This window comes from Protobothrops mucrosquamatus, unplaced genomic scaffold, assembly GCF_001527695.2.
Source record: "Protobothrops mucrosquamatus isolate PMUCROS unplaced genomic scaffold, P.Mucros_1.0 scaffold706, whole genome shotgun sequence".
Taxonomy (NCBI): domain Eukaryota; kingdom Metazoa; phylum Chordata; class Lepidosauria; order Squamata; family Viperidae; genus Protobothrops; species Protobothrops mucrosquamatus.
Genome location: NW_015386987.1, coordinates 77,963 through 105,145, shown reverse-complemented (window position 1 = coordinate 105,145; position 27,183 = coordinate 77,963). Strand labels below are relative to the sequence as shown.

General features: G+C 37.9%; 2 protein-coding genes across 2 annotated transcripts in view; both read right to left on the bottom strand.

The window, feature by feature from the left end:
• The window catches only part of LOC107289468 (tyrosine 3-monooxygenase-like), a 21,349-nt gene extending 6,059 nt beyond the window's left edge, over positions 1–15,290 (bottom strand). The window contains exons 1-9 of the mRNA XM_015818236.1: positions 15,156–15,290; positions 13,896–14,070; positions 13,231–13,319; positions 12,108–12,175; positions 11,403–11,453; positions 9,514–9,659; positions 6,922–7,057; positions 4,102–4,171; positions 658–714 (exon numbers count right to left, since the gene is read on the bottom strand). Coding sequence (XP_015673722.1) covers positions 658–714; positions 4,102–4,171; positions 6,922–7,057; positions 9,514–9,659; positions 11,403–11,453; positions 12,108–12,175; positions 13,231–13,319; positions 13,896–14,070; positions 15,156–15,290 — 927 coding nt within the window. The remainder of the gene's footprint in view (positions 1–657; positions 715–4,101; positions 4,172–6,921; positions 7,058–9,513; positions 9,660–11,402; positions 11,454–12,107; positions 12,176–13,230; positions 13,320–13,895; positions 14,071–15,155) is intronic.
• A 3,321-nt stretch (positions 15,291–18,611) lies between these two features.
• The window catches only part of PAH (phenylalanine hydroxylase), a 35,963-nt gene continuing 27,391 nt past the window's right edge, over positions 18,612–27,183 (bottom strand). Inside the window, exons 6-13 of the mRNA XM_015818235.1 lie at positions 24,379–24,575; positions 24,056–24,191; positions 23,509–23,578; positions 22,260–22,316; positions 21,659–21,754; positions 20,023–20,156; positions 19,463–19,578; positions 18,612–18,655 (exon numbers count right to left, since the gene is read on the bottom strand). Of these exons, the coding sequence (XP_015673721.1) occupies positions 18,612–18,655; positions 19,463–19,578; positions 20,023–20,156; positions 21,659–21,754; positions 22,260–22,316; positions 23,509–23,578; positions 24,056–24,191; positions 24,379–24,575 (850 nt within the window). The remainder of the gene's footprint in view (positions 18,656–19,462; positions 19,579–20,022; positions 20,157–21,658; positions 21,755–22,259; positions 22,317–23,508; positions 23,579–24,055; positions 24,192–24,378; positions 24,576–27,183) is intronic.

Below are 27,183 nucleotides of genomic sequence, written 5' to 3'. Positions count from 1 at the left end.
ACCCTAGGCCAGACCCGCTTGCTGAAAAAGCCATGTCTTGAGGGCGCGGCGGAAAGCTAGGAGATCCGGAATCGTCCGGATCTCGGGGGGTAGTTCGTTCCAGAGGGTGGGGGCACCCACAGAGAAGGCCCTCCCCCTGGGGGTCGCCAGCCGACACTGCTTGGCCGACGGCACCCTGAGGAGGCCCGCTCTGTGGGAGTGTACCGGTCTGTGGGGGGGAATTTTGCAAGAAGTACCCATGATAATAGAATACCTCTCTCTTTCTCTCAATGTGTCTGTAAGGACAGCACAATCTGCATTTTCTTGCAGAAAATAAGCAATATGTCCTGGAAAGCATAGAATATTTATATGATGTGTTCTATTGATGTGAGTTACTGCATGCATGTGACTTCTTTGGCATTGTATTTCTGCTGTGAAAATGTGTGTGTAGGAGATGACCAGGCTGAGCCCGAGGGAGGGGACAAACACATCAAAAGTCACGAGTCCCTGCATGCCTGCAAGAGATCAAATGCTTTTCTTATCTCCCGCTCATTTCCCTTAATGGCCAGTTGGTCAGATTCTTGTAGCGAGCTTAAGCTTACAATAAATCTTTATACTCATTTGAACTGCCTGAATCTCCTGATTTCCCCTGTGCTTGACAATGTGATTTGTACTCACTGTTGATAATTTTTCAATATCCTCATCAGATGCTCCAAGAGAAGCCAGCCCGATATCCTAAATCAAGCATATTGATTTTGATTAAAATCATAAGATGTTTTGCCACTCCATTCCATAAAAGCCTTTCAGAATTATATCTTCTTTTTTTGTTGTTGTTAAAAAGGAAAAAAAAATATAGAACACAAAGAAATATATATGGTCAAAAAGAAATGGCAGAGTTATATTATTTTCAGTAGCATCTTCAGGTGGTCACGACCTCTCCCCACGAGGGGCAGGGCTTGCACGGCAATGCTACATTTTATTTATGACATTTTTAATGCCATCCATCATCCCTGCAAAGTGACTCTGGGTGGCTTTACATGTTATAAAAACAAGTAAAAAAATAATAATTAAAATTTTAAACATGAAATATTAATGTTATTTCGTTGTTAAAAATCATTATTGATTTAATTATAGCATTAATTATTAAGCTATATAAATAAAAATGTAAATGTTCGTTTGTTCAAAATCTTAAATCTCCGAAAGTCCTTCACCGATTGCTTTGAAATTTTGACACAACGTTGCATTCGAATACGCGCGTGTTTTTATGTACCTACTATTATATAGATGTCACACCTGTGACAGGTAAAAACATGCTTTTTTAAAAAAACAGCACCATCTGTTGGACGTAAAAGCAACACACGCTACGATTTTACGATTCCATTACCAGACTGAGCCACAGCAACGCGTGGCCGGGTACAGCTAGTATTATAATAAAAATATGAACACATTGTTTTATCATTCTGTTTCCCTACTCCTTCCCTTTAGGACCCAGCAGCATACCCATACCAGTCAAGAAGAAAGAATTAAACAATATGCTGTAAAAAGTCCCCTGATCTGTAACTTAAGAAGGAGAAATAAATTAGGAAGATGAAGACTATGTAGACTGTTCTCATGTGAACTAGACTCAAGCAAATGTTCAGTTCAGAAAACTGTCTCCATTTAATCCAGTATACTTTTGCTGAGAGTGGTCACTGAAGTAGGTACAAGAAGCCAAAGGATTGCTCACAACCTTGTCCTTCATCAACTGACCAGAGATACTATATGGTTCCCTGGAACACGGAGGTCTAATAGCAATAGCTGGACACATTCTCCATTAATTTACTTATGAGAACACAGAGCCTTTTCCCAGGAATGTTTATACTGTAATCAAGGTTGTCATCTTTAGGATAAACATCTGTAGGGTTTGTTCTGCCTGCAACTTTCCTTAAGTCAATTTATTATTTCATGACTGTTAATAATGCAACATAGAGCCAGGACTTCATATTTGGATTCTTATTTAGCCAAGAAAAAGAATGTATGGAAGTGGAGCATATACTTTCTAATATGAAATAATCCACCCCATGTGATTTGAACGTCTGGCAACATCCGTGCAGAGCTGTAAATCAGATGGTTTATCCTAAAGCAATTTAAGCCAGCATTGCTCAGCCCAACCCAGGCAACAGCTGCTTGCTGAAAATGGCCTGTGCAGCATTTGAAAGAAGGTATAACAGGAGACAGTTTGCCATTATCAGCTGCTGCTGCTACTGTTGCTCTCCAGAAAGTTATGGAACAATCAGCTGGTCCAAAATGCAATGCCATAGGAAGTGTGGGCACATTTTAATATGGCCATGAAATTCCACCGCTCTGCAAGCTGCACTGGTTAACATTGAGCTTCTAGGTATGATTCAAGTGCTCGTTGTCATCTATAAAGTCCATCATGACATGAAGTCAGGTTATTTGAGGGATGGATCACCTATATCCCATATTCATTCATTAATATCAGGCAGAGCTGGTAGTTTTCAGCTCCTTCAAGTAAGTTATGCCAACTATCAGGATCCAGGAAGTGGTGCCGTGGTACCTGTCCTTTGAACTGCTATTTCCCCTCAGAAATACATGTGACTTCCACTTTAATGATATTTGGGGGGTCTTCAAAAATGTAGCTATTGTCCCAGGCCTTGGGATAGAGCACCTGTGGATTTTTTTAAAAATATGGGATATGGTAAGGTTTTTTTATCAGCTGAAATCTATCCTCTTCCACCTCCTCAAGAGGTGTGGTGGTGCAGTGGTTAGAATGCAGTACTGCAGGCTACTTCTGCTGACTGCCAGCTGCCAGCAGTTCAACAGTTCAATTCTCACCGGCTCAAGGTTGACTTAGCCATCTATCCTTCCGAGGTCGGTAAAATTAGGACCCAGATTGACTCTGTAAACTGCTTAGAGAGGGCTGTAAAGCATTGTGAAGTGGCATATAAGTCTAAGTGCTATTGCTTCTATTTTTGATGTTGCTATTGTTATCATCATTATTTCCAAACTTTAAACTTATTACATGATGAAAATGCTTTTAATAGACATTTACTACATATTTTTATTTTTGAAGGAAAATATTTGTAGCTCAGGGTTGAAATAAGGGGTCCTTGGTGCTCTCTGAGCTTGCTTGTTTTCTTGCAGACGTTTCATTACCCTAATTGATGATGTTACCTAGTTAGGGTAATGAAATGTCTGCACGAAAACAAGCAAGATCAGAGAGCACCAAGGACCCCTCATTTTTATTTTTCTACACTACCCTACTTTAAAACCTTGATTATGTTTTGCTTTTATGCTTTATAAATTCCTCTAGAAAAATATTTTTAAAATAAATACAAATGTACAGTCTAGGTAGACTTAGCCTTTTGTTTACACTTAAGAATTACACTGCCCCCTTCTGGTTTCATGAGTGAGTTTCAGAATCCACATAGCTGCCTAGCAAAACTTACCTTCTCTATCAAATTTCCTAACATTCCTCCAACTTCAGCCGTGTTTTGCAAAACTTTGCCCTAAAAATTAATTCTGCTTTGGTAAGTACCATTAGACAGAAATTATGGTCATCTCCTATCTGGTCTAAATTACCAAATAAGGTGTCAGGTAGGATACTGCCTAATACTAGGTCAAGCTGTTTGTCTAGCTCAATATTAACTATACTCTCTGACAGAGTTGAACAAAAGAAAATTTTTTTGCAGATGTTAGTAAGAATTCCAGAGGAGGAAATAATTTTTGTAGAAGATGTAAATGGAGTGCTAGATCCAAGCTTAGACAAATCATCCCAAAGGGAAAAAAGGAAGACAGCTTCCAAGAAAAGAAAGACAGCTTCCAAGTATACATACAGACACACACACACACATATATATATGCTTGCAGAGTTGGTAACTTCCCACTCTAATATTCACATAACATCCCAATGTTAATTCTTTTAACTTTGATTGTGGTTGTTGTTTGTTTTCATTTGTTTGCTGTGTTGTGCTGTGTTAGTTAATGGTTCAGAGAATTATAAAACTCAAAACATGGGTTAATGATTTAATTACTCAAGCATATTCCATGAACACAATCAATATGTGAATCATCACCATGCCAGGGGCATTCCTTCAATCAGAATAAGGAGAACAAAATTACCTGTGAAAACTGAGCAAAGTCCTTATCAGCTAACATGGGAACATGGCCCAGCAGTTCGTGGCAACAATCCCTGCCAAAATAAACAGGTTAAAAATTGCCATAATGGTGTCCCTGGTTTTTAATAAGTGAAAACTTTTGATTGCCACATCAAACCACAGAAATCCTATGATCTATAGTATATACCATCCTGTATGTACCATCCTGTTGTTTCAGCAGTTTCTTTTCTGCTATATTGAAAAACCTTGACATAACCAATTCTCCAGGTGGTGTGTGGATTTCAAAAGCTATGCAGGAGTCAATTTCCTACCTATTTTGCATGGTTACCAAAGGACTACCCTGAGCAGACATAATCCAAATTCAAACCAAATGGAGCATCCGTAGACCAGTTCCCAAGGTGGCCCAGTGTACACATGGCATATGCTGTCCTCTATCGGTTGAGGAAGTGGTCAGAAACTTTGAGGGACAGGTATCAGACCACAAGTACTTTTAATTTGGAAAGGTCTCCAAATGATCCTACAGCCAACCATGCTGAAATGGATGAAGTGGCCAGCCAGATGAAGGTGCAGCTCCATTATGAAATATTTTAAAATATATCTTATTCTCTAACATAAGATTTAGATGAGTGGATCAGCCAGTGTTTTGGGGTTTAACATCCAGTGAGACTGCTGGCTGGAGTCTTTCGTCACAATAGTGCTTTCGCTGGTTGCACATCCCCAAAGAAGTAACTGATTAAGTCAGCTTACCACAGTGCTTAGATATATAACATGCTCCATGTGTACATGCACAGCTACAGTCTCAACTGACTGGTTGGCATAATACACTGGCAGGCGGCACTGAAGGAGAGATGGTAGCAGGGGCAGAAAGTTGTGGTCATGGAACCAAGGTTGCACAGTTTCTTTTCTAAAAGGGGGCAGAAGCTCAAACAGAGAAAGACACACTCATTCCCACAATATAAGACTGGATGGTAAAGGTGATGGAATTAGCGGAGATGGCAAAACTGTTTAAATTGTTCCATGCACCTTGGAGAATAGTCATGCTGGCTGCATGAAAATGGAGGCATCTTCAGACAACACTTGGCTAAGAAACAGAGATGAGCACTTGCCCCTAGAGTTGGACATGACAGGGAAAACCTTTATCTTTTATCTAGTTTTGATTCTATGGTATTTGGAAACTACTTCTGGATGTTTGCTTGAAACAGAAAAAAACAACAGAACTTTGATTTTAGATTTTGATATTAGAATGAATTAGTTATTATATAAATGTCTTGGAATGTTGTGAAATGTAAAGAAAAAGGCTGAGGTTGTAATTATTTTTTTTGTATTTTATTGCACTGAAAAAAGTTGGTAGTCGTTACTTCTTTCTTTCTTTCTTTCTTTTTTTCTTTCTTTCTTTCTTTGCACTTCCCTCTCTCTTTTCCTTTCTCTCAGTTCTCTAATTTTTGTTTCTTTTTGTATTTTTATCTTATAATGAAACTCAATAAAATCTATTTAAAAAATATAAAGAATGGCAGCAGCAACGGGGTAGCAGCCAATAAAAAGATCTTAGGGATTCAGTGATTGCTCAGGATCCTCCCAAACCAAAATGCCAATGTATATTAACATTGACCTTAACTGTGTTGGCTGGCCCCACTGAGTATTATGGTGTCAGATCACAGTTACCCCCATCTCAGGAACAGACCACTGTAGTGCTGGTAAAGAGGTTTTATTTTATATTGTTGTTTTAAATACCATTCATTACTGTATAAGAGCTGTGGTGGCACAGTGGTTAGAATGCAGTATTGCAGGCTACTTCTGCTGACTGCCTGATGTCAGCAGTTCGATTCTCACCGGCTCAAGGTTGACTCAGCAAATGAGGATCAGATTGTTGGGGTCAATATGCTGACTCTGTAAACCACTTAGAGAGGGTGTAAAGCACTGCGAAGCAGTATGTAAGTCTAAGTGCTATTTCTATATAGAAGATGTAAAGATATATATAGTATCATGAAAAATTCAGAATGAGAATGTTCCTTCCTTTTTATATGAGCTGCATACAAGTCCATGCCTTTGTAAAGTTGTGTTTAGGAGGAGTTTTTCCAGACTAGGCTTACACTACAAATTATTCTGTTCCATCTTTTCTTTGGAAGCTGACCAGACTACCATCTGTGGCTGTAAAAAGATATTGATTTCTTTTCCACTTTGAAAAACTACAAAACAAACTGCAAAGCAAAGAAGGAAGAATACCTGTCTCTTCCCATATTGGTCTCCTATTAGAGAATGCAACTGGAAGAAAGAAGGGAGAAAGAAAAGTAGGAAGTCTGAATGGGTGGGAGTACACATGAACAACCCCATGTGTAGTTTAAATTTCAGAGAAATTTATACAAACATTTTTTAAAGGATAGAATTTGGCAGCGCACATGCTGATATTGGATTCTGATGTCAAAAGTTGAAAAGAATGTAATAAAATATGGCTGAAAACAAAACTGATGTATAAAAGAAATGAGTGTGTAGCCTAGCCAGAAAAGAGCATTGGGTGAGAACACATCATAAATGATTGAGGCTGACAGTGAACAACTGTGTGAGTGCCAAGTGAGCAAGAATCTTAAATGCTTCCTACTATTATTTTTTTTTTTGTCTCCAAGCTACTTTTTAAGAATGACATCCCTTGTGTCCCAGTTCTGGAAAAACTGAAATGCTGGCTTTGCCTTCTTCAGACTGGAATCACCCAACATTTTGAGACCGTGGTTGGCAATTCCAGGGCATGGCATCAGTAGCAGCTGTTAAAATGCAGCCTTCAGTGACACACTTAGGAAATCATGACATGTATCAGCTTATTTTTACTTACGGTTCTGGGGAATGCATGGGTGACGACCAATGTCTTATGTACTGAGTACTCTGGAAGACACGAAATGCCAGGGCAGCAAGGAAATCCCGAGCAGATAGTAGCCCTGCAGCTGGTCTCAACCTGAAGCCTGTTCTTTCTATAAGAGAAATTTACAGTGCAGTTCAAGTCGTGGTGAAAATATACTTATACCTTAGGAATGATGCAATGTACCAAGCTCTGCTGTTATTTTATTATTCCATGTTCATGTTTATTGTCCTGCCCTGAAAATGTCTCTGTTTCACACATGCATTTCTTATTAATGTAGGGCTCTTCCCTTTTGTTCTCTATTCTTCTGCAGGATTGTAACTTTCCATCTAATCATGGAACCTTGGATAAATGATTTTGGAACTTTCTCAGCGTATTTGCCCGTCACAAAGCAACATGCAAAAATGTAAGAAAACCAAACAGGTTCACAGTGATATCCCCAAGGGAAGGGGGGGAGGAAGATCTGAAAATGAATTCTACTATTAAAAGAAAGGTGATGCCTGCTCAGAAATGCCAAGGAGTAAGTATGAGCTGTTCCCACACTCTTAGAGTCGGAAGCCTTGCCCCAAAGTTGGAAGCTAACCTTGGGAACACTGATCCTTTCACCTGCCCTTATCTGTTGAGGAACCAGTTGTCTCTTCTGGATAAAACTCCCCACAGACCTTTCTGGGCTACTTGAATGGATTGGTATCTTTGTCCTCTTCTATTGTCTCATCAAAGATCAGGAACTCAAGGCAACTCCCTGTGAAGTAGGCTGGCCTAAGAAAGAGTCACTGATCCAAAGATTCAAAGTGGATCTCCCTAATGCCAATTCTCAGCCATTAAGCATAATGCTGTCTAAATGGGAATCATGAGGCTATAAGTTAAAAAAGAGAGGGGAAACCATTAAGCTATAAGCTCATAGTGTTCAAAGTCAACAAACGTCATCAACTGTGTTCTTGAGAAGTTGTCATGAAACAAGAAGCTGTTCAGTATAATTGATTTCATCAGGTTTATAGCTCTGGTGGTGTCTGTGATTCTATAAATGTTGCTATCATCATCTCTTTCAAAGGTTTCCTTTGAGGTCAATTAAAGTCCTCTTGAATCCGTGAGGATAAGTTTAAGAAGGCAGAATGACAAATGGTGCATTTCAACTCTAACTAGCAAGCACATTTTGCAACACATGGATAGGAGCTAATAAGGACAGAAGCAGCACCCATTTGAGACATGCAGACAGAGTATTTATGGGGCTCTTTTCCTGCTAAGGTTTAAGAGCATACAGTAATGGCCAAAATTGTGGAAACCTTTTGGGGAAAGTATACAGTAGAAATGCCACCTTTGGTTAAGTTTCCACCAATTTTTCTTCTAATTTCTTTATAACTGTAGCCTTTTTCACTTAATAATACTATTTTACATCACTTTCTGGGCTACCAGTCAACTCTTTGCACCATTACTTTAATTTTATTACGTTTTACAAGCTCACTAAATGAAAGAAAAAAACCCAACCAACTTGATAGTGATCACATAACACACTGACAAATGTCCTCTCTCAGCTTCAATACATGACATCAATAACTGAATCCTACTGTGATCTGATTGGCTCAATGCCAAAACAAGATGACACCTGATTGGCGTTCTAAACTCTCATGCTCATTGGCTACAATCAGATGAAGGAAAGCTATCTGATATCAACCTAAGCAAGTTGTGCTTCCTTTTTCTGGTTATTTGGCTATAACTTTTCATAGAATACAGTACAGATACTGTAATTGAACAAACTTTGTTGCATTACATTCGTGATTAAATTATCTTTCCACTGATATATATTTTTATGGTACTACTCCCAAAAAAAGTGGTGTTATTCGCCATCAAACCTCAAAAATACACTTTTCCCAAAAGGATTCCATAATTTTGGCCACTACTGTAGGTTACATCACTCTTGATAACTTCAAAGATGGTAGCAATGCCCCATCTGACAGCAGCTTGCAGACTTCATTCTGTCCTGTGCCCACTCAGACACAAAATAGATGAAATAAATCTTTTTCTGAATGCCTTAAAATGTTGTCTACATTTTTATAATTTTTTTGAATGCCTTAAAATGTTGCTTTACATTCTTATAATTGTTTAAATAGTGTAGGGATTTCTCCTTGTTCTGTCACCCATAAACAAAATAAAAGTCAGTGGTCAATACTATGCTTGAAATTGTATTCAATATAACTTTTTAAAAAATTAACACCAGTCTGTAGGTTTCCAAAGGTAGTCATGGATTTCTGCTGCTTATTGGCCTTTGGCAAATTTCAAAAACTGGCTGACTCCCCCAAATTATGAGCTTCTTCAGCTGCATAAACCTTCAGAGCAGAATGCTAATTATTGGGCTAGAAACAGTGGTGGGATTCGGCTGGTTCGCACCACTTCAGCAGAACCGGTAGCTAATTTTTTGTTGCCCAGGCCCAGAATGGACTTGGCATCCACACAGAGAACTGGTTGTTCACATATTTGAATCCCACCACTGGCTAGAAAGAAGTGCCACATTGCTTGGCCTGTGTTTCTTAAAGTGTGTTTCTACACCAGCAGTCCTACAATTGCGCTAACCTGTTAGAAAAGCAGAGACATCTTGGAGTTGAGGGATACAATCCGCTTGGTATCCACAATATTTTTCTAGTTGATGAAAGGCTTCCAGGTATTGCTTACAGGCATGGGTGGGGTAGAGGGCACTCAGCTTCTGGTAAATTTCTTTCCTGAAAATTACAATTGTTAACTAACAAAAAGTTCACTTAAAAAAAATAAAAATAAATCAGAGTCGTACTATCAAGAGTGTTCAAAAGTCTTGTGGCAGCACTCCAAACAAGCAACATCAATGTAGGAGTTGTCGGAAAAGGCAGGATGGTGGTCACAGTAGTATAAATAACGTCTGTATTTTGTGTCCACTGAGTCTGTAAATGTACTACCCTGATCACCATTTTCTTATTTTGACCCTTTCCTCCTCATGGATGCTTCTGCTCCAAAAATCTCTTACTGTGATGTTTTATGAGGGATCCTTGGTGCTCTCTGAGTTTGCCTGTTTTCTTATAGACATTTCATTACCCAAACTAGGTAACATCATCAGTGCTGGTAAGGAGTGGGATTTGCTCTCCATTTATATTCTAGTAGCCTGCCCTGTCAGTGTTGGTGGTGATGTAATGTTGTATATGACAGCATAAGAAATTATTAAATATAGAAATGGTAAGATATATTTTATTCTAATTACCTGCAAATGAAATGAAATGATATTCAGTTTGTATTCTGGACCCATCCATTAGTGTGAAGAATTTGGTCTACTCAAAAATCAAATACAGATGCTGAATGGAACCAGTTACATATCTCGAGTTTGAAATGGAATATTGTACTGGCAATATTAGACCAGCCTTTCCTACTTTGGTGCCCTCTAGATTCAATGGACTGTGTCTTTTATCATCCCCAGTAAGTGTGGAGTGCTTCAAATTGTATTCTAGTACATTGGAAAGGTAACAGTCTGGAGAATTTGGCCACATGAACAGCTGAACATTTAAAATAAAATAAATATAGACAAGTCAGCTCGTTTCTTTAAGTAATATGACTGCTCTTTTTTCTAAGGAAAGATGGGCAAAGAGATGTATTTTTTTATGGGTTTGAAAGAAACTGTAGCATACAAAAGTTCCATGAATCACTATTTATCTAAACTGCAATACAAACATAGCAAAACAACGTTAAAGTACTATTGCAGGTAGACCTCAACTTACAACCAGAACTGGGATCAGAATATCCATTGTTAAGCAAGGCAGTTGTTAAATGAGTCACACCTGATTTTAATGACTTTTTGCCACAGTTGTTAAGTGAATCGGTGTAGTTGTAAAGTAAATCATGCAGTCGTTAAATGAATCCAGCTTGCCCCATTGACTCCGCTTGTCGGAAGCCAGTTGGGAAGGTTGCAAATGGCGATCACATGACCCTGGGATGCTGCCACAGTCGTAAGTACATGCTGGTTGCCAAGCATATGAATTTTGATCCTATAACTGTGAGGATGCTCTGACGGTCATAAGCGAGAGTGACAGTTACAAGTTACTTTTTTTCAGGGCCATTGTAGCTTTGAATGGTTGCTAAACATTTGATTATAAGTTTAGGACTACCTATAGTACTGTAGATGAACATGAAAACTGCAAGATAGCAATAGCAATAACATTTAGACGTATATACTGCTTTACAGCCCTCTCTAAGCAGTTTACAGAGTCAGCCTATTGCCCCCAACAATCTGGGTCCTCATTTTACTGACCTTGGAAGGATAGAAGGCTGAGTCAACCTTGAGCAGGTGAGACTCGAACTGCCAAACTGCAGGCAGCGAGCGGTCAGCAGAAGTAGCCTGCAGTACTGCACTCTAACCACTGTGCCACCATGGCTCTTATTGACAGTGGCACTGTCAATTCCCCATGTGCAGAAATCCCTTTACGTTCAAGTCATGCACTTACCAAGTAGCAGTTTCTTCAGCAGTGTACTCAACTCTTGGCAAAGGGTCATCCCTGGAAAGGCAAAGAGAATCAAAATAGATTCCATCTTTAAGCTTTTTATATTTTGTATATGTGATCCATATTTCCAAGCTTCACACAGCCAGGCAAAATTAAGAAAGCAGATTTCGGTAGGCTATCTTGAATGCTAAGCTGGAGTAAATACAGGAACCTAGAAACTACACTATGATTTTCCTAACCTCATTTATAGGAGCTAATTAAGGCAGAGTCTCTGAATATGTTCAAATGCTTTTTCCCAGAGTTTTCTGCACTTGGGCTGAGTTGTCATTGGTGAGATAAACTGTAGCTGATTGCCCCGCTGCTCCCCCCACCCATTTTTTAACGTATGTGTTTTCTTCCATTTCTCTCTTGGTCTCCCCACAACCTCTCACAAATGCTAGTTCTTGAGGGGTTTTCTTAAGGTATTTTATCAAGGAAGGCTGAAAATGCAGGAAGCCATAGATCTTTAATGAAGCAACCCAGTGCTCAAATTTTAAGGCAGAACTGCATAGCTGTTGACTTGAGGGCCACACCAGGCTTTGGACAACATATCAGGGCTGCATTCTGAAAATGAGTGGAGCCATTTTGGGAACCTTAAAATTAAGGATGAAGGTATTCAGATTACATAAAGCTTATTCTTTTGTTCAGTTATTAATTTGTTGCACTTACTGTCTATAGTTAAATGCCAGGTCAGCAATAAAAGCCCTCCTTTTCCTATATTCTGGATCAGCATAACCCTAGAAGAAGATAAAAAATTCTGCTTGCCAAAGTCCAAACAATTCTATTCCAAAGTCTAGTGCTTGGATTTAATTGTGACAATGAAAAGAGAATTTTAGAAAATCTGAAACTTAAGTGAACATTGGGACAAAAGATTTCAGATTTTTTTATGGTGCCCTTAAAAAAGATGAGAAACAGAGACATGATAAGTGATTTGCTGACTTGTTTTGAGTAGATGGGTTTTGCCTTGCCTTTCAACTTTACTCTGGAGGCAGCGTATGAAACCAAACTCATGTAAAATTAGGAGTTTGTTGTATTCCTTGGCTATAAATGGGGAGGAAAGAACCAAGCACCAATAAACAAGAATATTTGTAGCTGAGGGTCCTTGGTGCTCTCTGAGCTTGATTGTTTTCTTGCAGACTTTTCATTCCACAAACTACATAACCTCATTGGTCACTAGCATTAGTCACTAGCACTGATTATGTTACCTAATTTGGGTAATGAAACATCTGCAAGAAAATAACTAAGCTTGGAGAACACCAAAGACTCCTCAAAGAACCAAGTGGCAATTGACATGTAGAGAAACCCCTACCATAATTTTGATCTAATTGATCCATCTAGGATTCCATAAAATGTTTTCATCTTTTGTTCAGTTTGGTTCAATAGCTACAACCAAAACCCAATTTGTCAATGTTTGGGACTATAAGAGTCTTGCCCAGCTCTTATTTTGCCTTCAGTGGAATATGTGTAGATCTATTTGGATTTGAGCAAGCATCTGTTGTTTCAGTTTCATCTCTCTTTTACATAAGCCCCATCACAATCATTCCTCCTTCATTAAAAAAAAATAGTTTAGTTTTTACAGAACAACATCAACGTGGACAGCCAGTCTTCAATCTATATTCTGAACAGTGGTTGTAAGAAGAGTAATTATGCCAGGAAAAATAAAAAGAGCAACTATCTTCAACTGGATGTTTATTGTACCAAGAAGCCTATATTTTATTATTGGTACAAGATTTGATAGGGATGTTGGTAACTCCAAGCCTAAATAATTTAGAAACATACAAACTTAACTTACCGGGTGGTCAAAATTCAGATCCGGGTCAAACTTGGTGATCAGATGATGGCAGTAGTCAAGATCTCTTATTTTCTTTGGGAACCATGGAACTGTTGACAATAGTATCAATTGCACATTGTAAGAATGTGACATCTACAGATTTCACGAGAGTAGCAAGAGTAATTTATTTGTTCAGTGGTATCACATACACTATTTTTCTTCAATGTGGTACCTTCAGAGATGTTTACCCCACAAAGCCGCAAATCCAAACAGTCTAGAAATTCTGATAGTTGTAGTTTCAACATTTCTGTAGATAGGCTCAAGCTATACAGTCAAACAAAGAACTTGATAAATGAGATCATTATGAAAATAATCTTGACTTTACCAGCTGAGGGATTGTTTAGGAGTTCATGAATATAACACCAATGTTCCTTCATTATCAATTGAAAGACCTCTGCTTATCAACATGACATTTTGCTACAATAATAAATAGAATCTAAATCCATGCAGAGAAACTATTGTACAGACAAAATGTGGCTCTTGAATCACATATTATCTTTAAAATTCTGGCTAATGGCCTTTAAAATCTTAGCATGTCGGTTTAATTATAGTTAGGAATCCCTGGTGTATACTGAAGAGGTACAGTATATTAGGAAGAAAGAAGGTAAAAGCCTTTTATGACATACCTTTTTTTTCTCTGATAGCTTCCACATCCTCTGCCACTCTCTTCAAGGAATTTAAAAGACTGCTAACCTCACAGTCCTGAACTTCACATCTTACAAAAAATTCAAGGTTGTCATCAGCGTTCTTTGATGTTCTAGCTGCTCTGCTTTCAAAATGATGGATTTTGGCTTCAAACATCTATAAAAGCCCAACACAGGAAGACATTTTTTTTTAACCATTTTAGTTTGTTAAAGTAAACGAAGTGCAAACCTGTTTTTTCTTCTAAGAATATTTCCCTTTAATAATAAACAATTCATAATATTTCTTGTTTATTTTCACGCAGAGTAGAAGATACAACCACAAAACTCTCCAATAGATCTGAATTATGCTTCGAATTCCCAAAGATGCTTCCGAGTGTGCAAAGTGTGAACCAAATCTAAAGGCAGTTATGTATTTTGCCTGTAGATGTGCAACAGCTCAGAAAAAATGTTGTTACTCCTGAGAACAGAATTATGTATTTTTGTTCTCTACTTCTCCTTTAAGTTGAAGAGTGCTGCTATAGGGCAAAAGATAAAGATGGGTTTAAATCTGGCAGATATCTCAAGAGAAAGGGTACAAAAACAGCCATGAGTTCAGAGAGATGCTGTAGGAGGTATGATGTTACAATTAAAGGAACTAGTAGTACTAGATTTAAATTCCCATCTAGCTCCCCAAAAAATCTTGGACTAGTTAATTTCTCTGTTAAAATCTTCCCACAGAATGTTCATTAGGATAACATGATGAGGAAGGAAGAAACGGTATCTATGCTACTTTGAACTCCTTGGAAGAAATCCAGGATGGGAATTTAATGTACTAAGGAGCACAAACAGTACTGAATGAACGTGCATGAAACATCAAAAGAGAACGGTTGAGTTTCCTTGCAAAAAAAAATAAATCCAAATATATGTGTGAAATATATTAACGCAGTTTATCATTTGCCTTCTAAACGGGCTGGGTATCTATTGCTATAATTCCATACAGCAAGAGATCCAGCCTATCCTGAACTATGAAATTGAGGTAAACTATGCCAGGAGGTGCTTTCAGTGTCAGCTTTCTACAGCCTGATTCCTTCCACGATCCTTTCCATTCATCAGGCTCTTAGATTGGAGACGTTTCCTCCTTTCATTTTCCTCCTCTCCTTTCAAACTGGGAAGCACCGAAGCCCAAGCTTTAATGGTCTTTTCTCTTTAGAAGACACAACGTGTGAACCTGTTGGCATAAGACAGAACTTTCAGCAGATGTACCTCGAAAACTCGAACTGTCTTGGAGATGCAGGTTTTCTTCTTGCTGCTCAGGGCGAAGGTGAGGGTCAGCAGAGCGCTCCGCTCGTCTCTTTTCCGAGTCAGATCCGGGGATCTCTGCGTCTCTGACGGCTCCATCTCTAGAGATCCGAAGAGCTCGCGACCGATCCGGTCCTGCAAGATCTCTCGCGAAGGAGACGGCGGTTTCCCCGACAGGGTCGATCTACTCAGCTGCCCATACGCGCCTTCTAGGATGGGATTGCGTACCTCCTTCGGCCGGGGAGGACTGGGGACCGGATTCTCAAGTATGGGACAGGTGGTTCCCGCAATGCTTCCTCCTTCCTTCAATTTAGTGCCTCCAGCGCCAATGTGAGGCCGTCTGGGGATGATGGGAGAGGACTCCAGCACATCCGGAAGGTACCAGGCTGAGGGAGTGTTTGGCACGTGATCTATCCCACTGTCAGTGATCGACCCTCGGAAACAGAGTAACTCTCGCCCTCAAACTGGTTCGACAATGACTTTTGCGGTTCTTGCATTGTGGTGTAATGCCGGGGTTGTTTTTCGGCTTATGTATCAAGTCTGCCCATTTTTTAACTGACTGCCAGCTGCTTTGAGAACCAGGTGTGTTCAGAGACGCTTAGAAATGACTCCGCTCCCCCCCCCCCAAAAAAAGGCTAGACAGAATATTCGATAGCAGTCTTCAGACCGCTTAGGCTCAGAACATTTAAAAGGCTTTACTCTAGCTGTGTGAATATTACTCCTTTTTGTCACTTCTGCTCCGGTACAAGAGGGATGCTGTTGGCTGTCAGCTAAATTGATCTGCAGTATAAGAAGCCCATTCATTCAGTCGCATTCGCACCGCACGCTGGGCTTGCCTGGAATTGGACTGTATGTAGTTCCGACGTTGTAGGGAAACCTAGCTATTGTTATTTGATATTATGTGATTCAGAGCATCATATATTTTATTTGAACAAGCAGATAGTAGGAACTCGGCAGTTGTGCTTCTTTGTCGGGGTTTATGGATAAACGTGACATTTAAGTTTGGTTCTTCAGTTTACTTGGCAGGAATTCCACGGAATTCAGTGGAATTTACCCCAAGGCAGATGGTGGCATGGGGGGGGGGAAGCAACCTCGCTCAAAAGGCTCTGAGAAAGATTTGCAGCGTAAAATAATTTGAATTTAGTATCAAGCACGTTCTGTCAAATTAAAAAAGAAATCAGACGTTTTTGATTTTCTGTCAAAGACATGTACCAGTTGTATTATTAAGGGTACCTTAAAATCTGTTGAATTAATAGACTCCCTAATAAATTTGATCCTCCTCTAAACTACTCTCAGTCCCTGCCGTTTTAAAAAAGCCTTCGTCTTTTCTTTACATGGAAAGGGACAAACTGGGTGAAATATGCCCAGGTCCTTGATATTGTCTTGGCAAATGTAGAATTGCCACATTGCACGAATAGAATCTTGCTTGAAACCTTTCAAGGAATAAACTCTTAAATGCGAACAACACTTGCACGATTTTTGCAAAACCTATGAACCCACAACCCAGACTCCAAACATGTGTTTAAGGCACTGAAGAGCCCCCTTACAATAATTTAAGATCCCGTTGCTCGAGACTGAAACACTTCAATACCAATTCAAAGCGGTTGGACACCATTTCATCCTTCACCCCTATATGGGCAATCGCAAATTTCGTAGCGGTACCGCGGTGCTGTCCTCGGTGCTGAAGAAATGCTCGTTGACAGAGGAATCCACACCAGTGGATTAAATTGATATAGTTCTCTTTGATTTGTTTCTCCAATTAGTTTTCATTTAAGAGGCGATAAATGTGCTTGTGTGTCTCTGTATATCATTACGAAGCACAATTTCTGCAAGATAGTACAGAAGTCTGCTTTTGAGGATGGCTGCTCATTATTTTTCTTTGGTTATTAAACCCTTGATTTGAATGCAATTTAATTTAAATTTGAATGCAATATAATGTAAACTGTAATATATAATATGTATATATTAATGTGCCATGATTTTTTTAAAAGTTGGCATATATTAACTATTTTATGGGAAAGAGAAATGTTATTTCTAAAAGTGTTTTAGAAGGAAAATATTGTGTTAAAATATTGTTTTGTTTGAAAATATAAATATAAGTCCATTGTAATTAATACATTAATTTTAGAGAATAACTATTATGAAAACCATTAGGTTCCATGCACAAAAATAGCAAATGTATTTATTTGAAATAATTATACATTTTAAATATTGGTTTAAGAAAAATATGATTGACATTTTGGTAATATTTTCTACAAATTAGCCAGCAAAGAAGAACTTAAATGTAAGTATATTTGTTTAAAATGTTTAGCTTTACATTAGCTAGTATTTGAATCATTTGAATAATGGTATCAATATATACTCTTTTTCAGAAGATAAATGTAAATAATCCATATACATTTAAAGATAGCAGTAAAAATTGGATTTTTCCCTGTAAATGATAAATTTGCCAACATATGCAGCACAGAAATATTCTGCCACTGTAATGGTTCTACCAGCAAAAATACATCAATAGAATGTGTAAACTTGGACAGAGTTGTAGGTAGGACATGAATAGTGAAGAAAAAACATTTGCACAGCATGCTGGACTTTTGCATGTCACAATTATCTCTTTCCCCATAGGTTACCTATGGAACTTTACAACAATCCCAGTTGATCAATTTAAAATATTTATCTTTAACCTATTGGACATTATTATACAATAATATATGATACCTAACATCAACATAATCTTAATATCTAATCCATAGATAATTAGCAGTGTGAGAAAGTAAAAGTAAAATTAATAAAGACTTTCATGGTTCAAGTGTAGCTTCTTGAATTCTTTCCAGAGATGTATTGGATTTTTTTTAAAAAAAAATGTCTGGAGGGATGTTTTCTGAAACCTTGACCATATGCAATCATTTTCAATTTCACTCTTTCTTATGTCATTTCTTCTCCTACACAAATTTTTATCACCTTCCATAACATTTTCAGAGAGTTACCCTGTTAACAGAGTCTTGATAAGCTTCACAATGTGATATTGGATTGGAAAGAATAAAAGCACTTGATTAAATGTACTTCAAAAATGTAAGCTCTTATATAAAAGATGAATTGAGTATGCTTATCTTTTCTACTATTTTCCTATTTTGCCTTTTCAATTATATAAGGTGCATTAGTTTATACCAGGCCTTACTGTAACAATATAAACACTTGGCATATAGAAATCATATTTGAAAGGCCTACTTAAAGAGTTATTTATATTAATTTTGTAGAGACTTATATGATCATACCAAAATCTGGAGAGGGATTTGTCTACAGATATATATAAACATATTATATATTAGATTTTGTTACTTTTCTGCATTATATGTTAATTATGGGGAAATTGACTTTGTTAAAAGAAAGAAAAGAAGGAAAATGAGCTGGGAAGTATCTCTTTCACTTTATCTTCTGCAGAGCATTGCAAAGAAGTTCCATTTCATCTGCAAAGACATCAAGAAAATAAAAGTTTTACTTTGTTCTATATGTATTACATTTGAATTTTCTTCGTGGAGTACAAGGCAGTGCATATGGAGTTATTCCTAGTTTACCCTGTCAGTAGAGATAATGATGCAGAGATTACTGGGCAAGCAAAAGAAAACAAATAATACAAACTTATTGCCATAGGCAGAATGCAAGGCAACTCACATATATGCTGACAATATATGTGTTTGAAGGAAACATATTGCATGACTTATGAAAAAAAAACCCCAATGAGGTGATCAACTGTGCTACAACTGTAAATTTATTGTCTATAGATTCCATACAACATAGAAGCTCCCACTCACACAATAATCTTTTTGTGCACAACCATTAATAAACACTTTTTCAGTTCTTCAGATCTTTAATAGGAAACTATTAAAAAGACGTTGTTGAGGCTGATAAACAGCAGAAATGCATATGGTGCATAAACAAAATTACATTCCTTATGAAACTCCTCTGAATTCCAGGAGAGAATGAATACAACTGTCACCACAATCTAATCACAAAATGGTTTATTTTAAATATGCTACTAGAATTGGAATTTTAAAAAAATCTGTTTTCAATTTATTATGAATGTGAAAATCATGATACTTGATTCCATCTATCTCATATAGTGCTTTGAAATTTAAAAATGCACTGGAAATCAAACATCCATTTCTTTGTACATAAGGAATTATTAGTTGAATAAAATGAAAAGCAAAGCACACATATAAAAGATTCTTGTCATCCGAATAAAGCCATCCAAAGTTCTGAATTTAAATACTTACTGCCAATGGCATCTGATAAATTCTTTAATTGCTTGATATTGTCCAAAACTTCAATTCTTTCAGTATATGGATTGTAGCGGACTGAAAATGGCCGCGAAATCATTGAGGCATATTTTCTGTAAAATGCAGAGCAAACATTTAAAGGTAGCCATATGTTTTTGGTGAAATGTCATTCTTTACAGCTGGGAACTGTAAATTTTATGATTTGTTTGAAATGTAAAGATGAGCAATAAAACTGAGATCTTGTGCAATAAATAAAAACTATTATGCATGTCTTAGAGGTGGAGTGCGAGCTATGCCTTTCCTTTGATAAGGGGACAAAATAGAGACTGTTTTTTTTTTTTTTGCTCTTTCATGTATTTCCTGCAGTCTCAATTTCTCAGTCTTCTCTTGTGTATCCCTTGGTCCAACTTCTCTGGGTTATCATTTATATCACAGGTGACCTTTTATTAATAACTTTATAACACCTCTTTCAAATTAAAGATTGCTACAGTAGCTGGCAGTAAACCTATGGTACTGATACCCATGAAACCACTTGCAATAATCTAAGCAGATCCTACCTTAACTTTTGTTTTGCATCTTCAAAACTTTCAGCTACGTAGTAAATGGGCTGGAATTCAGTAACTGGATATTTTTGGATTGCAGTCTTTTCCAAGATGAGAGATTCAGTGACAGGTTTATCTGACAGAGCATACTAAAGAAAAAGGACAGAAGAGTTTTTTTTTATCTTAAATAGAAATTATTGTTGCTGCCACAATTTAAGCTTTGTAAATTCTAATAATCCTTTCCAGTACTGAATAGGAATGGGGAGTGTCACTGTATTGTAGTCAAGTATACAGAGAGATGTCTTAGGAGTGTAGAAATGCAAATTAAATTAGAGAGCCAAAATATCAAGGAAAACAAACAAAAAATCTGGCTGAGAGCTTAGCATCCTCATAACTCGGATTTCAGAAAAAATATTGGGGAAAAAAGGAAACATGTGGCCATGATGGAATGTCTTTACAGAAGGGAATTATGTGATGGCGACTCAAAACTGAGATATTCCATTTAGAAGTATGATTACATTCCATTTTTTCTTGCAGTTCTGTTTTATATATTAATTAACAAGGGTGATAGATTTATTGATGCCTTCATGGGCTAAAAGAAGATCCACTATCTTACAACAGCATTCTTTAACATGTCAGCCTCCAGATGGTATGGAANGAATAAAACTCCCATTGTGGTTAGAGTTAGCAAAATATTAGATAAACTGACTGATAATAATGAAGACTGCAGTACAATACTTCTGAAGGCACCAGTTCAGGAGCTCTACCCAAAATTCATATCATTTCTGGCCAGTCCTTTCCAACGACCAGCATAACCACAAAGGAATCCCTTCAGTTCAATAGGACTGAGATGGACTTTCCTAGAATAGGTAACAACATAGTTTCAGAATTTAGCATGTCCTAATTTTTTTCCATTTTTCTAACAGGTCTATGGGAAAGATATCAATCTCATTTCTACTCACAAAAAGAAAAATACAAGATGGCCGCACAGATTAAAAACCTAGCAAAAAAAATACAGATGGAAATGAACTTTGAACCCACCCTGGTTCTTTTATCAAATTTATTTTAGGCACATCACCATGCTTTTCTCTTTCACATGAACCCAATAGTCCATAAATAGCACACTGATATTATTTTTGAAGAGCCATAGTTTATTGATTGATTGATTGATTGATTGATTGAGTCAATGTATACCACCACCCATCTTGCAGATGTCACTCACACCTTTGTTTTCTTTCTTTTAATTTTAAAAGAATTGGAGAAGGCTTGTGCAGCATGATATCTTTCTTTCTCTAGAAGGCATTCGGGAGATGCCTCCATCCTTAATGCTCAGGATGAAGATGAAGTGGGCTTCCATGGTGATGGATAGCCTGTTTTGGAACATTCCTTTGCCCCAAGATGGAAAGTAAAGATGTGGCTTGCACAGTGATGTCACAGTGACTTTTTTTCCCAGGAAGTAGAATAGCGTTAAATTTGAAAATTTGGAGAATAAGGATTTCAAGGAACAAGAAGACAATAAGAAACCAGAAAAAAAGCTACCACATTTAAGCTAGATTGCATTTGAAGCAAAGCTATATAAACATCACTATGCGAAATTTTTACTTTGCAGAAAGGTTCAGCAACTTCATTTGCAGAAATCATGAATTCATACTTGCAGTTCACCATATGATGACAAGAGTCCAGCACCGTAGGCCTTAATTGCGTCGCCTTCTTTACAGAGGCCAAATTCCACAGTGAACCAGTAAACCTGATGTAAAATAAGATGTAGAGATTATTGTTACTGTGGCCTACAGAATTTCAGATGATGCTGAAATAGGGCTATGAAATAAATGAAAGGAACAGAATCAGTCATATAAAGGAAAATTTTGTTCTATGAATAGTTCATCAATGGATAACTTTCTTGATGATTCTATTATCAATGAATAATGATTAGTTGTTTATTTGGGTAGAATCCTGACTCTCTCTGCATATAACTAACCTTCAAAATGCTATTTGTTTCACCTGTACATAAAATGCCAATGTATTAATGGTTATAATCTTTTGGAAAATATTTCAAGCTAATAAAAGTACTACAATAGTTAATGAATTTTTAATGGTTAGCTACATTAATATAATGTACTTATCATGTAAAAATGAATTATTTTTCAAGGGAGAGTTTCAAGATAATTCTGAAACCAACCAGCCAATTAACCAATTAATTCCATATTAACTGCAGGATGTGACTGAAGCTATTATCAGAATTGAACACTGACCGTTGCAAGTTTCTCAATATAATCATCTGGAGCTCCTAGAGAAGCCAACCCAATCTCCTGTAAAAGCAAAACATTTTCAGTTTCTTATTTTTATTGTCATCTACACACATCCCTGCACACACACATACACACGCAACTTTTTTTAATCTGAAAAAATGAAATAAAAGGGAGATAAATTATCAAGAAAAATATTTCTCTTTTCTATTTGTAAATTGCATTTCCTTCCAACATGGGGAATTACAGATATTGTTATGTATGTAACTTGTAGAGGAAAAAAAATGCATCTGTGCAACATGCATACAAGTTGCAAAATTGGGTGCAACTCACTTAACAACCACCTTGCTTAGCAACAGAAATTATGGTCCCAGTTGTGATTGTAAGTTGAGGACTACCTGTATAGGAATGCAGCTTTACTGATAAAACTGAACTTGAGGGTGAAGGTTCGTTCTCCGAGCTTGTGGGTTGGTTTCCGAACATTTCATTACCAGGCTAGGTAACATCTTCAGCAGAGTTTAGGGCAGGGGTAGGCAACCTTGGCTCTTTTATGACTCGTGGACTTCAACTCCCAGAATTCCTGAGCCAGCACTGGCTCAGGAATTCTGGGAGTTGAAGTCCACGAGTCATAAAAGAGCCAAGGTTGCCTACCCCTGGTTTAGGGGATGTCAGTGTTGGTGTTCTTCTGCTTATAAGGGCTTTGTGTGGTTAGTAGATCTTGTGATGGGTCAGGTGTGGGTGTGTCAAGTGAGGATCTTGTGATGGGACAGATGTTGAGTCATCAGTGGGAATCTTGTGATGGGTCTTGTGAAGGGGAGGTTACATCAAGTGAGGCTCATCCTACACCTGAGCTACAGATATTCACCACTATTGCAAAACTGAACTTTCTGTCCCAGTATTGGTGTTGCTAGTATTTCAATATTTTTATTTAATGTAGTTATTTAAATTTATTGGCTACCCATGTCTGATGGGCTCTGCATGATATAAAAAAAACTAGAAGAAAACATAAAAATAACTAAAAACATTAAATCAAATAGGGAGCCCAGACTAAAACAACAGAATCAACAGAGCAGAGCAAAGCAAAGCAAAACAAAACAGGGTCTTAGACAAGTAATAAGCATCAACTTCAGGCCTGGGACCAAAATCAAGTTTTCAAATCTTTCTGGATCCCTTGGAGAAATAATGGATTCTCTCCTGCCTGAGTGAACTTCCTGCTGGCCAACTATCAACATTAAAATTTAGCTTTTTTACTTACTTGAGAAAACTGAGCAAAACTAGGGTCAGCAAATAGAGGGACATGTCCTAGGAGTTCATGGCAAACATCACTAAAAGAAAACATAAATCAGTATGAAAGCTTTCTGATGGGATGTGTTTGTGAGAGGGAAGAATCCTTGTTAGGAGAAGCAGTGTCATTTGCTACACATGTTTTGGACTTCTTTCAAGCTTAGCCAGCCAAAAGCAAGAGATTGCAAGAATTTTGGCCAAAGATATCTGAAGTATACCAGATTACCTGCTAAACCTATATATATATATATATATGTAATCAGATAGAATTAAGACTTTCCTACCATGGCACCCTTCCCTTTTTTTCTTGTTCTTTGTTGTGCCAACTTATAGACTCATGATCTCTAAATAAAAACCAATCATCTCTGGAGAATATTCATACATATTTTCTACAAATTGACTATACAGTTATATGCACATTTCTATACTGTTTTGGTTCACTTCCCCTTTGATCATGCATAATATTCCAGGCTTCCAACTATAACACAACTGTATACTTTACAAGACCAAATACGTACGGTTCGGGTGTATACATTGGTTTTGATGAATGGCGAATGTACTGTGTAGAGTGAAATACTCTAAAAGCCAAGCCACCCAAAAAATCTCGAGATGAAAGAAGACCAGCCACGGGCCGTAAACGAAATCCAGTACAGCCTTGAAAGAACAGAAAAGTTCTAGATTACCATGTGGCTGAAATCAGATTTAGCTATGCTCTAAAGTTCAATTCAGCATTCTTATTCAAAAATCACTGAGTTACTTACTCCTAGTAACATATGGACAGAATTGCAGCCTGTCGGCTTCTGATACAGAAGTCACGATTTTTCAACCACTGTTTACTTACTTCTCAAAAAGTTTGAGACATCTTCAAGCTGGGGGATGTTATCTTCTTGGTAGCCGCAGTATTTTTCCAGGAGTGGAAAAACATGGTTGTGTTCATAGCAAGCATGTGTAGGATAGAGAGTCTTCAGCTCCCTAAAGACTATCCCCCATGTCTTCTTCTCTTCCTCAGTGTAAGTCACCCTGGGTATAGGTTGTCCACTGAAAGGGAAGCCAACACAAAAAACTGATTGACCTCTAAGAAATACATTCCCATCTTATCAACATCAACACCAGAAATTCAATTCATTCAGTCTGATGTGATGTGGCAGATCTTTACAGATTAGGCAGGGAAAGTAATCATTACGATGAACTTTCTGCTACATACATGCATCCTTTGATTCTTCCGTTGTAGGTTTAAGCAACTTTATGCTAATATTCAACCACCACCACCCCGCCAAATATACAACTGCTTATAGATCAAATAGAAATAAGGCACCTCAAAGGTTAATGTATGCTAAAATTCTCCTTACTAATAAACACCATATTCTGATTCAGATAGCCCACTTTGAGATAGTTTGATTACTGGTATGAGTTTATCATGTTTTTCACATATTAAACTTGTTGTGGAATAATTAGAGTCCTGATCGTTTTATTTCAGTCTGCTATGTCCATATGAAGTTGTCTTATATTGGATCAAACTGATATTATGCTGATCTTGCAAATTCTGAAAAAAAAATTCCATGAGGAAAAGGTTTCTTGTTAGGCTTATTATCAGATATTTGGTAGCTTTCTTCCACTGAGAAGCAGCAGAGGATTGCTGTTTTCTGCTAAGCCATCTTTCCATTTCTCTCAGGCTTCTGTAGCTGCCCAAATCCTTCCATTCTCCACTATTCAGTCAGAATGGAAGAAGCTTCTTGGATGAGAAGTGAAACATCTTCAGGGGGGGAAAAAAGCCCAGTTGCCTTTTGAAAACGCACCTTTGGGGTAGTTTGGAAAACTTTCCAAACTAAAACAGGCTGATAGGATCTTCCATCAAGTTTGAAGAGAAGTGCAGAAAGTCAGGACAGATACAACTCTGAGATATAACTCTCCAAAGAGACAATTCTATAATAAAAGGCAGGGCATTCTTTGGCATCTTATAATGTAGCAAATCAAGAACATCGTGCTCCATCCATCAAAGTACTATGGAAAAACCTTTCCTCCATTGAAATAAATTTTGAAAACAAATTCTCTTTCTTCAGAATGAATGAACACCGGGAAAAAAATGTAACAGAATTTTTCAGCACAGCATTAGGTTGAATTGTTTACCAATGAGAGGGTTTTCTATTGCAATCTTCCCCAGTCTGATGCGGTTCTGAGAACTTCCAGAATTCCCAATCAGCGGGTAGATCAGGTAAATAGGTGCACAAAACAACAATAGCAAATTCAACCCTACTCTTATTATTAAAAAAAAACAGAAAGTGTTCTTTGCAACACTTTCTCTTTGCTCTTTGCAAAAGAGGTGAACATACACACTTATCTCTTTTGCCCCACCAAGAGGATAGCATCAGGTTTTTTTAAAAAAAAGCTCAGAGCAAGCTGCTTTGTAATGAGGTCTTCCTTCTGATAGACTTTTTAAAAGCTGCAGCAAACAAGCAGTGCTCCACACAGTTGGGCTCTAATTCCTAAAATGCTTCAGCAAAAGACAATCTGGTATAACACAAGCAATTGAAATATTTAAGAAGAAGCAGAAAAAGAGACAGTAAAGAACACTGCTAGGATCCCAGGAGATCTGATAGCTACTTTGTCCCTCATCCATGGCACTCTGTTATTTATGGTTAAATTACCTGCATTTGGGGAAACAAAAAACACCTGTTGGGGATTAATTCTTAAGAAACATCACCACCATTCCCAACATCCTTACTTCTTACTATGCAGTAACAGTTTGGCCTAATTTCTCCCATGCTGTTCTCGCTCTGCAGCTTTAATGATCCGAAGGTGAAATAATCTGATGTACATGTCACTGACACTGAAAACCAGGCCCGTGTACAAAGCAGCCGGCTTAACTAAACAATGCCTTCAATCTCTCCTGGCCTTAAAACTGGGGTGCTAAAAGTCGGCCCAGGTAACGGCTCAGCAGGAATGGCAGATCTGTCTCTTCCCTAAATATAGGTCCCCAACAGTCAGCCTGGCTCTGTCTTGAACCCCAAAGGAATCCTTTGACTTGCTCAACTTGTTGCCTTGACATTAAAACCAGGGCTGGGGGGGGGGGAGGAGAATCGGCTGTTCAGAAAATAATTTTAAACATAGACAGGCGATTTATTTAAGCCTTTCTCTCATCCTGCCCCAAATCAAAGCTTTTTTTCCCCCCCCAGCAATTGAATAGGGTTTGTGGCACCGTGGGGATAATAGGAGGGATTTCTAAAGTGGCAGCTCTTTGTCAGAAGACGAGTGAGACTCCCACCATTCCTTGTCCCTCCACTTCAGCCTGATCCTAGGGGCAGCCCCCCAATAACTGTGCAATTTTCTGTGTCTCTGCACCAGTCCTCCTTGATCTCTGGAGCCTTAAACGTGATTTTGAATGAGATGGGGTGTGTGATGAAACTGCTTTGGTTTCTATAGCATTTGACATTTCTCATTAATCCTTAGGCCACCTTCGTGGGCCTAAGAAAAGAGGAGAGGTTTAAGGCTCTGTCAGACACCAATTTGAAAGCTGCTGAGATCAATAGATCAAGGCTCAGGGTGGCAGGTGAGAAGGAAGAAATGAAGAGACGGGGGTGTAAGTGTGGGCATACATAAAGAGGGGGGGGGACATAAAGATGAATGACCGAAGGTCTTAAAAATGAAC